The 13,845-nt window shown below is 27.4% G+C and overlaps 1 protein-coding gene across 3 annotated transcripts in view; it reads right to left on the reverse strand.

Moving 5' to 3' along the window:
• Esyt2 (extended synaptotagmin-like protein 2) overlaps positions 1–13,845 on the reverse strand; it is a 96,241-nt gene that overhangs the window by 47,704 nt on the left and 34,692 nt on the right. The window contains exon 9 of one of the 3 annotated variants that reach the window (XM_075363261.1): positions 2,380–2,477. The exons of 1 other annotated variant lie outside the window; for it this stretch is intronic. In XM_075363261.1, coding sequence (XP_075219376.1) covers positions 2,380–2,477 — 98 coding nt within the window. Of the gene's footprint in view, positions 1–2,379; positions 2,478–13,690; positions 13,777–13,845 lie in introns of all 3 variants that reach the window. One more of the 3 variants, XM_075363262.1, reaches the window with a different exon arrangement.

Here is a 13,845-nt window from a genome sequence, read left to right on the forward strand (position 1 = left end):
TAATGTGCAATGCACACACATAACCAACATTACCAAATTGTAGTTTCCCTACTGATTGCACTTACAATTTTCAAAGTAATATGTAAGTAAAAAATAAGGTTATTTCTATGACCCTAGATACAATTTGCTAAAAGAGAAAATAAATACTAGCATGCAGATCCAAAGTGCAGTGGGCCAAGTTGTAGCATAACTTCATTTTTTAACTGCATGCTTAATTTCTTTAGCACTTTGTAATAAACTGAACCTGCTAACAGTTTCCATTTTTATAAAAAAATAATAATAATAATAATAATTAGATTTATGAATATATTATTTTTGGGTGTCCATATTTATATTACTGTTTATGCCTCAAAAAAGTGAATCAAGAAGTTTCAACAATGCACTGGCATAAAAGTAGTTACAGAGCAATGCAAGGGTGTGCTATGACTACATTACTCCACTGGAAGCCAATTCTGTAGTGTCTGGCATCAGAAGTCCTTCAACAGTGACATCCTAATAATAATAATAATACATAATGTGATCACATAATTTTCTTGTGACCAAATAACAGCATTTTAATAAAGTTAGAAAAAATCCGGTATTTCATTATTCATAAATAATAATATGGACATATACACAACTGCACAAATAGTGTAAATAAATGGTTGTTTTAATTAAGATCATGTATTTCATTTAACTAGGAATTCAATTCAGTTACTTGAATTAGCTAAAGAAAAGAAAAATGTATATATATAGTCTAGCATGTCCACCAGTTCAACTCACTTCATTTTAGACAAGGGAAAGTAAATACAAAGAAAATTACATAGGTGCTGTCAGAATTTTAAATTATTTTCAATCTTCATGATAAAATAACACTTGCCAACTCCAAATAATTGGTATGAGTAGTACACAGCCAGTAGTCAAACTGAAAAAAGGCACTAAAATGGTTCAGCATAATGATAAATAAAATAATAACATCTGAACTAGAGGGAGTTGAATCACTGGTCTAGCAACCATTAAATGCAAAAGAATTACATTTTCTAAATGGTAGTCATATCACCTTATAAAGCGAAGAGACAAACTTATTACAAAGAGATAAAAAAAATTGAATCACAAGTGTAATTACAGGAAAGCAAACTGAAACTGGAAAAGAATTAGACATATCATAAATACTTTTCATAAATAAAATCATATATTAGTGTGATATGGTTTTTACATTAAACTATGCTGAACAAAATATGAACATAATTACTTCATGTTAATATTTCATATAAGTTGTATTTATCATGCATAGCATATTTCTGAATACATATTTGTACTAGTAAACCAAAAAATAACTCCAAATAATAAAAAAAAAGGTTAAATAAAACTAAAACCATACAATAAGGCCAAAAAAAACACCACAAGCACTGCAAAAAAATAACAGTAAAAACTAAACAGAATAAGTACATAAAATTCAACACTCTTAAGAATTACTTGTTTACAATTTTATTTTGAATTACAAGCAGAAAATATCTTGAATTCAGTGTGTATTTATTTTTAATTTTTAAAAACTCTATCAAAAAAAAAAAAAGAAGAATACAAAGTGCCTCAAGTTAAAAAAAAATGTATGAATTGCACAAATGTTTAAAATACCTGGTATTCATTTAACAAATGAAATTATAAAAATTAAATAAATAAAAATAACTTCTTTCTACTTAAAACACAAAATGGCTAAAGGCTAGATCTCAATAGTTAAGACAATTAAGCATTTTCCCTAAAAAGGTAAAATTAAAATGTCAACACCTGAAGTCACCTTTAAAGTTCCATTAAATCACACTTATTGAAGTTTCAATTATCATGTATACTGTTGGTATTTATTGGATGACTTAACTAGACTTTAAAAAAAAAATTATAAGACATACTAACATCATGGCTAAAAACCATTCGCCCAGTACTTTTTAAAAATATTAAAATAATTTTTTTATGAGAATGGTTTTTAAAATCTTGCATCATGAACTTAAAAGTATATTTAACCTACAACCTACTTATAAGGTACTAAAAAAACATAAGTCTCTGCTGGCAATCACAACTACAACCTAATAACTAAATGAACATTAAGTTTGTAAATGTTCCACTAACATAATAACCAGATAAATATACAATATATAAATAATTAGCTAAATATTTAGGCATTAATACACATTTTTTTTCTATTTAATTCATAATCAAACAACTGAACAAATGAATCATCTAATCTAAAATGTACATATAATAAAAAAAAAAAACAATCATTCAAAACCAAAGTGCACATTACCATGATAAAACTATTCCACAGCCAACCTAAGCAAATCATCACAGTTACACAATTGTTAAATGAATAAGCAGAAAGAAATCAATATTAGAAAGCACCCAAAGTACCTGCCCAAGAAATCATGATTAACTACACCGGTCAAGACAGGATCCCAATCCCATAATTCCAACTGGACTTCTTGTACTTTAGGCGCTGTCACCTCAGCCTATAAGTGAAACTACTTATTTAATAAGAACAAAAGGGAACAACTGTATCATAAATAAAAGAAATTCTAGATGTAAACTTAGAAATACATGTACATAAGTCTGAAGTAATCTATCATTCTGTAACAGTAAAATATTATAACAGAAAACTAAAATAAACAGATCACATAATTGATATTCAGTCACAATATATACACAAAGTTATACAGATCTATCCAAAGCCTAACTGTAACATTTATATGTGACAATGTTACTATAGATTTGGAAAATCACCCCACATTAATGTACACTTGATAAAAATCTTAATTTAATCTTATTTATGTATATGAGCATACGCACATTCACTCGTAAGTAGAAATACGGTCTTAAAAAAAGTATTACATTTTACATTAATATCTACTTAGATTAAACTTTCTGAGCATCAATAATCCAAACAATTGTAGTTTAAATAACAAAAACTGTAATTATGTATTTGGTACAATAAAATGGTAAGAAAAAAGACAACAAATAATCAAATACATTTATAGTAAACCCCAACATTTCAGTTGAAATGTATCAAAAGGATTTAAGTATTTGGAGGATTAAAGAGGGCATCTGCTACATACACAAAATTTAATTATCATAAAAACTGAACTGATAAACATACTTAGTGCTCATTTTGGAGATGTGACAATAATGCAACAAACTCAAACAAGTACACATGTTATAAATCACTAGGTATGTATATAGTCTTCATTAGCATACATCCAGCTTTGTAAAGAAAAGGTTCCCTGTTAAATCTCAACTTACTGATTAATCAGTCAAGTGTCCATTATTTTTACCAATAAAGATTATAAACCATATACCATTTTATTATAAAATTAAGTTAAAAGGTGCAAATTTTACCAAAAATTCAAGTAGTTAAGGATGTTATTTAAGAAAATATCTCGTCAAAATCCATAAGTGATCAGGTAGAGCTTAGTGGTCTGAATTAAAGGGCCATAAGTTTATAGTAAATTGAAATTTTATTTTATGTTGATGTTTTTAACTTATGAGTTTATCACCTGCTAATCAGAGAATCACTAATAAGACACATGTAACACAAATGGTAGTAAATATATAGAGAAATGTATACACTAATACAAAGTGATTGGTTACATTGCTATACATCTTACACAATTCGACCATGTGTACTGAAATTAGAAAGAAAATCCTCAATACTGAAAATCTTTAATAGAAATTTTCAAACAAACTATTTTTTAGTAACAATAACGATACAAAAATAAATCCATAAATATCCATTATTTAATATTATATCATAATTTGTAATTTATACACTTAAAAAATCTAAACATATGAATTTAAGCATCGATAAGCATGTTACTTTTTAATTAATTATGCTCTTAATTCTAAAATTTTGACTAATGTACTGGGATTTATGAAAGTTCAAAGAATAAAAACCAATATTTATTTAGAAACACTTAAAATAAACAAAGTGCGATGAAATAGTTAAAAGAAACAATAGAAGAAAATATTTATTCACTTCATTATGATAAGTATAAACAAAAGTCTTGAATGTAAAAAAAAGATATAAAGAGCAAAATTACAATGTAATGTAATTAATCACATAAAAATAATCTAAGGAGAGGAATCGACAGTTAATAGGGGATTTACAAATCTCATAATAGTTGATGTCTACTGTAATTAGTGTCAGTATACTGTATTATTAATAAAAAAAATAAAAAATCAATGATTTGATAGTACATAAAATTATAAAAAAGTTATACTTCCGCCAAAGTAAGCAAACATAGTAAATAAATATTATAACTTAAATATAAAACTGATGATTTTAAGTTTTACTGAAGAATTAACACTGAAAATCATTGAACGACCAGACATCTGATAATGATATCTCATAATAATGAAATTATGCAATACATAGCAAATATATATAACATGATATTGGCATATTAAACAGGTAGTAACAGAAATGAATTAAAATACATTTCCATGTTCTGAAACTGAAGACTTTTACAGTACGGCCAAACCAGTTTAAAATTCAACAACATAACTACAACTTAACTAGAATTCAAGAACTAAACTGCAGAAGACGCTTTCGAAACATTTCTGAAATTCATTAAATAAAAATTACTTTAAACAATTAACTGACTTTCAAGTAATACACTCATGGATTCCAGCAAAATGTTAATTCTCAGAAGCACTAGTAGAAGTTATTTCCTTATCAGCACTTCCTATTATACCTCTTGAATCTTCTCCACCATGTGAAATCTTTTCCCTTAAGGTTTGCTTTTATTTACGGGAACAAAAAAAAAATAAGGAGTTGGTCAGGGTGAATGAAAGTGTGGGGAATAACAACAGCAGTACATCATTGAAGGTCTTTGCCATGCATAAACATAATGTTCTTTCTGTTCAATCATTAGCTGATGGACATATTTTGCTGTGACACAATACATTCTCAATTCTTTTAACAAAATCTTCTACCAACTTGTGTAACATAAAAATCTAAAGCTTCAGACATTGTTGCTTGTTTATGATCTTCATAATTTTTACGTAGTCAATGATGGAATTTACATGGGTGTAAGTCAAAGAGCCTTAGTATGCTCACTATGTCCACAGAACATCTTTCCATTTCTGAAACAATGAAACCAGTTTGACTGACCCATAGTTAGATCAACAAAAAGTTGTATCACATTGAACATGTCTCCATAGTTGTCCTGTTGGATTTGAAAACAATTACACATTAATTCTTGACTTCTTCAATTCAATTGTGTCTGCAGTTGTGAAATATAGCAAACATAAACTCACAAAAAGCATAAAGAAAACAAAATGCAGCTTTCCATTGCAACATTAGTGGTTCCTCACTGACAATGAAAGAGAAAGAGTTCAGTAGTATACTCCTTTTGACTTAATGGGTACCATCTTGTATAACAAAATCTAAATAGCAGAAAAGATGTGGCTCAATAACAAATAGTGCTTATCAATTAAAAATAATCATTTGCTGTGTTATCAAACTGTTAGAATACTATCTTTCCAATAATGAAAAAATAATATTACATAAAATTACTCAAAAAACCCCTTAAGAAGTAATGTTTTCCTCAGATTTTTCCTTCAAATTGATAAAAATTCCATAATATCCTTAACTGAAGGATGACTATCCTTCAGCAAGTAAGCAAGGTTAGTTCAAGATGATCTAAGGGACACAAGAAATTTAAATGGTTCAAACAAAAAAATGTCAATATCAAAGAACTGGATGATTTTTTTTCTCAACAGGTGACCACATCAATTAAGTTGGAAGTCTACTCAATGAAATTGACGATTAATCATCATGAAGTGCTGAGGAAATTGGCATTATCCAGTTCTAATTTACATCTAATGAACTGGTCCAACAGTTAAAAATAATAATAAACTTTCTAATTAAAATATTTTCAATGTATTTTGTTTCAGGTAATGTGTTGAAAATGAACCTTCAAAAAATAACAGAATGAAGTCAATGAAAAGTTTCATGTTTTACAGAGAATAAAACTATACTACAATGCAAATAAAATTATATAAGCTTTTAGCAAAAATTTAGATATTTTATGCTGTAATTGAATGTTGTAAAAATAACCTCTAAAGAAAAAATTGCAATCAATACCAATTTGCAATAAATTAATGAACCAAAATCAACAAAATGCCAACAGATACTTGCCTAAATATAGTTTTCAAACAAAAATCTCCTTAGATTCTTTTAGAATAACAATAATATTTATAACACAATTGTTGTAACATTACACTCTTACTTTGGAAGAACTGTAATATAAATGGGTGCACAATATGGAAATTATGTTTAACAAAAATAATCATACAAAATAAAGATATTTGCACTGTGCAAGATAATATAAACAGTATAATGGATAAAACAGAAATGAAATGAGAATTTACAAACGACTAGTATTAATAAAATTTTTAAAAAAACATTCAGGCAGGTGACAGCCACATGTGCACAGTGTAGTCAATTTAATTAGTATTAAATTTAAAAAAATTAAGAAACATGCAACAGTTAATAATTCACACAGAAACAGTTACTTACAACAACAAAAGCAGAATCTGCTGAACTCATTTAATCGATCAGAAGACAGCAGTTGGCAATTACTAAACTAAATATTATAATTAAATTGTTAATGTACAAATACTTACAAAGAGAGAGATAAATTCAATAAATTATCAAAAATAAATAACATAAGAATTATAAAACTAAGTATACAGGATTTACTATACAAATACCTACACAAATATCTTAATGTAACATTTCATTAAGATCACATTTTGTCTAAAAACATTCCACAATACATTAACAATCAAGTTTTTGTTCAATATTATCAAAACCAAATGCTTCACTTTTTATGTACTTAACCTTTTCCCATCACAATGATCCGCGTTGATTAGCGCTCCGCGAAAATATGTTGGTATCTGATTGCCTCCCTTCATAGTCTTATGTTACCCTCTTGTGAAAAAAATTTCAAAAAATTACAGTATATTAAAGAGATTTAACAGATTTTGACAAAAAAAACTGTTACGATTGGATATTTTTTTATGTCTGTAACAAAAAAAAATTTAAACAGTACGAAAATTACGATAATTTAATTGCAGAATTTTTTTTGCGCATTTCTACCGTGTTTTTTATTAGCGAAATTTTTTTTTGCTTTGTGTTTATGAAACATTGTTTACTGATTTTAAAAATAATACTTTCAAGCAAATCGCTTGAAAATTGGGCAAAATATGATGAAAACCCCGTGTCATATATACTAACATATGTTAGTATAAGTGAAAGTAGATTTAGAAAACTACATTTTATAAAAATTCCCACCACACAAAAGGCTATTCAGATTGACAAAAAACCATTTTTACTGTATACTCTTATTCATTATGAATCGATATGTGTTACATGTTTACCGATATCATTTGTCAGAAAAGATATTTATAGACCTCAAGTAAAAGTGACGTATTTATGACCACAAATTCCTTTTTTTATTTTGTGTGCCGTATATCATAATTTATTATGTGTTTCAATACATCGATATGTTGCTAGTAAGATAAGCTATTTTTGTAAATAATAAATAAATCGGTAACCCTTATAGCAAGTATAATACACAAGTCACACACACACAAGCATATTTCTGAGAAAAAAAATGGTCATGTTCTTTCTAGTCTAAATAAAACATTTTATATCGTATAAACGTTGTTAAAATTGTGTAATAAAACTGATTCCTTTGTGAATATAAAACAAAACAACCGACTTAAATGCCATATAAAATGATTTTGTAATAGCGTTCTAAAACTGACGCCGTACATAGCCAGTTCCAAGGCTACATGATCTGAAAAGGTTAAAAAAAAAATGAATTCAATGTAGAATCAGTATAACTATTTTTCTACCTGGCCACACATACAATAATTCCTGAAGGTCCAACTCAGTCATTAAGTTTATACAATAATATAAACAAAGGAATTTGTTTAAAGGCATTTGTTCAAAGGCATGGTTCAAAACCAGCATATGAACATTTTTTCTATGCTTAATATTACTTAATATTTTATTTGAATATTCACATACCTGTTCAAAAATGGATGACAATTTTTTATTAATATAAAAAGTCAAAATCTGCCTAAACCCCAGATTTTTACATATAATTATATTTTTCACATTTATTATCACAACATTAAACTTTCTTAAAGTTAAAATGAGATGTTTTTATTTTAAAACTTTTATCACTACAGAGAACAAATTAACTATAAGACAAGACAATAAAATAACCCAGTTATTAATGCACTTACAGTAACTATTAGCTGACCCCAATTTTATTTATTTTTACTCTGTTTTGTGATAAGAAAAGATATAAATCTTTTTATATGAAAAAAATATTCCATAAAATTAAAAGATTACAAAACTTATACATTCTTTCTGTATATACACAAAACAAATGCAACAGCATTGGATCATACACAACTGTAACCATAAACAAATTCATTAATGTAGAACCCCATCCTAATGAAATCAAAAAAATAATAGAAATAAGTTCTTCCAAAATAGTAATAATAATAATTATACAAGCTATAATCCAAGTTGAGTAATATAATTTATTATTAATTATATACCACTATTTAAATATTCCAAATTTTAATTGGTTATAAAACAAATATAAATTTATAATGGGTGTAGTTTAAACACACATACACACAAAATAGACATAAAACATCCATTTTCTGAGATAACCTAAATCATGATTACTTATGACTTAATGGGAAGTCGTCATAACTATAATTTTTACTTAATTACAATTTAATATAATGGATCCAATATGAATTCTTTTCTGGTATTTTTTTTTTTTTACATTTTTCAAAAGCTTTTCTTTGATACTTTTGTTGAAATAGTTAATATATCAAAGGTGGAGATAACAGAAAACCACATATCAGTCCATTAGAAAATGTACTAAGCCTATTAAACATAGTTCTCCCTTGCTCTTCCACTACTGACAAAAACATTTTCAAAATCATTATTAATATAACCATTTACTTTGAGTTTAACACAATCTACATCACAAGACAACACTTTAATAGATACCACATATTTACAAATTTACATTTCTCACTAAGATTCTGAACCTGAATTTTTGCAGAACGGTAAAAAAAACCCAACCACATGATTTGTTAATTTTATAATAGATTCTCTCTATGAACTTCAAATTCAGCAAAATTTCCTGTAAACCACTGATGATAAACATGTGATGAGAAACCTTTCAAATGTTATTTACAGTAACCAAATTATTAAAAATAAAAAATAATTACTTTCATTTACTACACAAATTACTTAAATTTATTCTTTATTACTGCAGCCAAATTTTATAACCTTCATTTCACGTATAGGTTTTCTTTCATTTTTCATGTTAAACAAACTAGTACTCAAAACATTTCAGAACTCATAAACCTTTTTCTTATTTTGTTAAAATACTTTAAATGTTATATCTATCAAAATCATAATAATTTATCATTTAGAATTGGCAAAAACCAAACTACAGAGTCTGTTACTTTATTTACATCCTAATACATGTTCTATGAAAATGACAAGAAAGCCCTATTCAAATGTAGTTTTGTAATAATAATAGTGATTTATATCCTATTTATATAATAATATTTTTTCCTAATATCTATTTAAATAATAGTTTGTTGCAGGAGCTAAAATCCTGATAAAAGAAGTTAACAGGAGTTACAGATTTTGGAAAAGACTTAAGTTAAAAAATTATCTATTTTGTGGAAATAGTTTAGAAAATCTGATATCAGTAAACATCTTAATAGTCACTAACAAATGCAATAAATGCACATTACAGAAGGAATAAAAAATTTAATTTAAACCGTTATCTGGCTGAATAACAATAAATTGGGTTTGCATTAGGTATACTAGATTTAAAGTCACACGAAGACAGTTGCAACCACATCAATACTTCAAAAGGTGAGAATTCTAATTTAAGAAATTATAATTAAGTCCAACCAAATTACACTTAGACAAAAAAAATTGTTACCTGGATTTTTATAAATGGAAATACTAAAGGGGTTTATAATAAACATAAAAGAAATAAATATATGAGCGGCGGTGGTGGAGGATTGATTTGGGGGGTTGAAAAGGAGTGAAAAATGGTATTATTGAGATTTCTGGCAAAAGTTGACATAAAAAAAGTATCCAATACAAAAGTTGTAGACCATACAAAAGTCTACAACTTTTGTAGATGTCACTTTTTAACATAACTCAAAATTTCCGAGAAAAATGCAAAAAATTTTTTTTTTCATTTCTGCAAAAATAAATTAAATTTTGATGAAACTTGGTGAAAGTATACCTTTCTGTGTCTTAAATAACCACAATTTCGTTTAGATAAAAAAAGTCAAGAAGTTTCTGAGAAATTCATTTTTTCCGGTCCAAAATACTTTTTTTTTTAAAGTTCTGCTTAGAAAAGTCATCATACAGAGTTTGGCTGGTGCTCATTGTTTTTTGTTTTGAAATATACTTTTTGGTAAAATAAAAAAAAACAAAAATTTATCACAATTCTAAAACATGCTTAAAAAAAGAAGAAGAAGAAGAGACCTGCAACAATGAATTTTTCAGTTATTGTTGACAATTTGTTTAAATTTTTAAAAAAATCAAAAAACTGATTACACCATTCAATTGTATGGAAAAAATACAAAAGAAGATGTATTTCATTGTTTGACCTGAAATTTTATTTTTGTACAGTATTACTATGAACATCTAAGTCGAATAATTTTGTGTACCGAAGAATCTAAACAAGAAAGGCAAGTGGGTGTGCAGCTCTGTTCCCACTATCACTTTTTATAGAAAACGGTTTCAGAAATAAATATTAGATCGCAACTATTTCATTAGTTCACTAGCCCTGAAGCTTTACCAACTATCGAAAATGTAGTATATGTCATTGATGGTGGATTTCTGTTACAAAAAGTTGTTTGGCAAAAAAATGATACCATTGATGAAGTGTTCACCAGAAAATATTTGTTTTTTGTATGCAATCATTAGGCAATAAGCTGAGACAATAAGCTGTATAGTATTTGATGGTTATCTGGACAATGAGGCTGATAATGAAAACTCAATGCATCTTCAACAAAAACAGCTGAACGCTTAAGGTGAAAAAAAATTTCTTTGAGTGTTCCTTATTTTAATATTGAACCCCACACAAAAATAACATTTTTACCAGAGAAATTTTTAACAAACAATAAAAATAAGAATGATTTAATAAAAGAGTTGTCAAAAGCAGTTAGATTTTAAGGACATACAATTAAACAAGCAGAAGAAAATGCAGATTCATTAATTATTAATACAGCAATAGAAATCGCTGAAAAAAATAAGATTATAAATGAAGCAACAAGAGTCGCCAAATATTAAAAAAACTGTCGCTGTTAGCCAAGATATTTAAGATCTTTTGGTTCTATTAAATCAATTAAATTTGAATAATGCAACAATTTACTTTCTCAAGCCAGGTCCAGGTAATGTAAGCGACTCAATGTATTCATTAAATAGTTTTAAGTATAAAGATTATCATTCTATTGTTGGTTTTTTACATTATTTTACTGGCTGTGACAAAACATCTGCTTTTGCAGGCAAAGGAAAAAAACAAAATTGAATTCACTGAATAAAACTCCCAAGTTGACAAAATTGGTAAAGCCTTTTTATTTATCAAACTTATGCAGAGCCAAAAGTCATTGCACGAAATGGTTGTAAATTAATTTCATCTATTTGCAATGCACAAATGATAAATTATCTCTGGATGATTTGAGATTTCAGCAATACAAAGTATTAACAGCAAAGTCTACTTTTATTAGAAAAATTACCACCAACTGTCGGAACAGCTACACAACACTCCTATAGAGCATAGTTTCAGCTTCAAATGTGGCTTAGAAACAAAATAAATGAGATTAAGTGCAGCTAGAAAGAAGTAATTGTGAATAATTCCGAAATACTCATGCCTTGCTTTACAGAAGTCTCAGTGATGACTGAAGATTTTTAAAAACAATCTCTTGCAGTTGCAAAACCAGTTGTGAAGGTAATAGATGCTGGTGTCGAAAACATGGACTGCGATGTACAGATCTATGTACAAAATGTCAAGGTTCGGACATTGACAAAATTTCAAAAGTTTCAGTGATTCCGAAGACATTTCACATGAAATCGAACAGCCAAGTCTTTGCTTGAACCTGGAAAATCAATTACCTGAGGGATTTAGTGATATAGAAGAAACGTTTGAAGATCAGGAAGAAACCCAGTCTGATGAAGGATCAGACAATGAAGCTCAAGTTAAAATTTGCCAAAAAGACCAAGATTGGCCTAGTATTATTTAAGTGTAAATATCCATTGTAAAAATTTTGAAAAATATAATAATTTTGAAAGCAAAAATCAGAATTTTTAATAATTTAATTGAAAAATCGCTTATCCATCTATGAATTTATCAAAATTTAAAAAAGTAAGTACACTAATCAATTCTACAACAAACAAATTAAAAAAATTATTAATTTTTTTACTTATCTGAAGCTTCAGGTTCTATTAAAAAATGACCTCTACAAAAATTATAGAATTTTGTATGATCTACAACTTTTGTATTGGATTTTTTTTTGACATCAGCTTTCACCGAAAATCGCAATAATACCACTTTGCACCTTTTTTAAACCTCCCAAATCAACCATCCACCACCTCTACTCACGCATTTATTTTTTGACGTTTATTATAAGCCCCTTTACCATTTCCACTTATAAAAATCCAGGTAACAACTTTTTTCCCCTCTAAATGAGTTATTTCGATCGATCTAATTGAAGAAAACCTTTCATGGGACTAACAAACATTGCGCCTCCCTTATAAAATGAAAAATATTTTACAATTATGGTCTAAGCATATGATAATCTACATTCTACATTTTCATAAATTATTTTGTTTGCGCGCGCGCACACACACATTAAAATACATTTTATCAAACATATTTCAATTTTTAAAAACCACTGTCTTGTTATCTAATTTACTAATTATATGATTAATATCATGTAAGCAGTAAACGGTAAAGATTTCTAACTTTTCTCCCTTCAATTTCGTTTTTTGGGAAGAACACATTTTAGTGTTTAATCCATCCTTCAGCTCCTTTTTCTCTATCCAGATGCTAGCATTTCATTTAGCATGTCAAATTTTGTATTGAAAAAACTTTATGGATGGAGTAAAAAAATTTGTCATATTGTTTGATGCTATGTTAGTTCATCAACATATTATAGTAAACAGTTACTAACAATTTAATATGCTACATAAACAATAAAAAGAATTTCATCATCTGGATAAACAAAAGGAACACAGAACAGAGCAAACTATGAAAAATACTTTGCTGTACCTGAAAAACACAAAAATAAAGCAAAAAATGTCTACCGTTTATAGTTTACTGCTTACATGAAATTTTATCACACTTAATTAATAAATGTAGTAGTTGATTATATTTTAACATTATTAATCGGTGACATAAAACAAATCTATTAATACAGCTAAGTTATATACAGAAGCTATCATTTTCTAAAGAGTTATAAAGAGTTTATTTTTACATAATACATGCACTAAACTGTAAATTTTTACATGTTACATTCAAAAATCTTCTTCATTGTTTAAATAAAATTTAATTTATTTCTTATACATAAAAAAAATTATAAATAATCTCACCTGCCAAGATTAGAGTCCTTTTTTCCATCATCATGATCAAACAGCTGCAAGTTGACGTTTTGTCCGATACAGCTCTCCACCGGGAACTAGTAAAACAATTATAACAGAGCTTGGCTAACGCAGCACAAAAAGCAAAGCCACATTCTTTATTTTAT

This window comes from Lycorma delicatula, chromosome 4, assembly GCF_047948215.1.
Source record: "Lycorma delicatula isolate Av1 chromosome 4, ASM4794821v1, whole genome shotgun sequence".
Classification (NCBI taxonomy): Eukaryota; Metazoa; Arthropoda; class Insecta; order Hemiptera; family Fulgoridae; genus Lycorma; species Lycorma delicatula.